At 49.0% G+C, this 1,848-nt stretch overlaps 1 protein-coding gene across 1 annotated transcript; it reads left to right on the forward strand.

Annotated features, from left to right (window-relative positions):
• The first annotated feature begins 550 nt into the window (after positions 1–550).
• Positions 551–1,585, forward strand: LOC109414630 (RNA-binding protein squid-like). Its single transcript, XM_019688466.3, has one exon. The coding sequence runs from the start codon at positions 649–651 to the stop codon at positions 1,510–1,512; it is 864 nt and encodes a 287-aa protein (XP_019544011.1). The 5' UTR covers positions 551–648; the 3' UTR covers positions 1,513–1,585.
• The last annotated feature ends 263 nt before the right edge of the window (positions 1,586–1,848 follow it).

Consider the following 1,848-nt stretch of genomic DNA (forward strand, 5'->3'; position numbering starts at 1 on the left):
ACACTTGTAGGAATCCCAAAAAAAAAAACTTCCAAAGGATTTCTTGAAGAAATTCTCAGAAGAAATCCACAGAAGGCATGAAGGGTGAATGCTGCATTTCCTCAAGGTAAATGTTGAGCTATGAGTATCGAGTATTCGAGGGAAAACAAATTGGTAAAACTTTCAAATGTTGACGAAAACGGAACGCATCTGAAGTAGAAATTTGAAAAAGTTTATGTAGTACAAAGTATTTCGTATGAATTTAAAATTTCATATCTATTCTCTGTTTTACAGGGTTGAACATGAATCAAATATTGACAAAGAATGTACCAACTAGATGATTATCACATTCGCTGGGGAAAAATACCAACACCAAGTCCACGCCTACTAATCAGAAACACCACTACGTGAAACAAACGTGCTTCTCTCGATGACCGTTACGGAGAAGAAAACAAAAGCAACGTATCTATGTATGTATCTACCTCGGGCTCCTAACGTATCCATCTATATATAGCCTGTTTAGCTACCTCCAAACAAAACGCATCCGACTCGATCTTTACCTACGTTTCCCATATAACAGCCTTCCAACGAGCAGTCGTCGCAGTTGACGGAGAGTAGTAAACGGAACCAGTGGTTTAGTGTGGTAACTTCGAATCCTAGTGAAGAACGATGGCCGAAATGCAACAGGACCAGGAAAATCAGCAAATGGACAGTAACGGAAACCCTGGCCGGGATGACGACAGGAAACTGTTCGTCGGTGGACTGAGCAAGGAAACCACCGAGCAGGACCTGCGGAACCACTTCGGCCAGTACGGCGAGATCGAAAGTGTGAACGTCAAGACCGATCCCCAGACGGGCCGCTCGAGAGGTTTCGCGTTCATCATCTACAGCAACCCGGAGTCGATCGAGAAGGTTGTGGCATTCGAAGACCATACCGTCAACGGCAAGAAGGTTGATCCGAAGAAGGCGAAAGCCAGACAGGGAAAGATCTTTGTCGGCGGCTTGAGTCCGGAAACCAGTGACGAGGAAGTGAAAACGTTCTTCGAACAGTTCGGCAACGTAGTGGAGATGGAGATGCCCTTCGACAAGATGAAGAACCAACGGAAGGGCTTCTGCTTCATTACGTACGACTCGGAAGCAGTGGTGACGGAGCTCTTGAAGACGCCCAAGCAGACCGTGGGAGGCAAGGAAGTCGACGTGAAGCGGGCTACACCCAAACAGGACGGAATGCAGATGGGTGGTGGACGTGGAGGTATGCGTGGATCACCGCGTGGAATGCGCGGAGGTCGAGGCGGCTTCGGCGGTATGCGATCCTACGGACAAGGCTGGGGCGGCGGACAAGGATTCGGCGGGGGATACAACCAAGGCGGTTTCGGAGGAGGATTCGGCGGTGGATACGGCAGCGGCGGCGGTGGTGGCGGAGGCTGGGGATACGACAACTACGACTTTTCCAGCTACGGCGGCGGCAGCTTCCAGGGCGGCAAACAACGAGGCGGAGGCGGCGGCAGCCGTCAGTACCAGAGGCCGTACTGAATCCAGGCACTGAGTGAAACTGTCTAATCACATTTCCTTATTTGAGCGGAATAAAGAAATTACCCATCAGAAACCTTTTTGTAGTTTGTAAGATAATTATTGTAGCGAATAAATCCATAACTCGAAAAATCTTGAGTTGTCTGCTACACGTGGATCTGGGACGAAACTTCGCAAATCACGATTGACCTTCACCGCAGTCGTTCTGAAAATGTCGGAGAACAATCAATTTAGGTCTATAACGAGGCGTTAATCAGTTCGGTATGCCTACGGGTCTGCAACACCTCGGAGTCACGTGACTATAGACGGTGGGGCTCTGAACGGAAAGATGCCCGCGTC

Source organism: Aedes albopictus, unplaced genomic scaffold, assembly GCF_035046485.1.
Source record: "Aedes albopictus strain Foshan unplaced genomic scaffold, AalbF5 HiC_scaffold_319, whole genome shotgun sequence".
NCBI classification, from domain to species: Eukaryota; Metazoa; Arthropoda; class Insecta; order Diptera; family Culicidae; genus Aedes; species Aedes albopictus.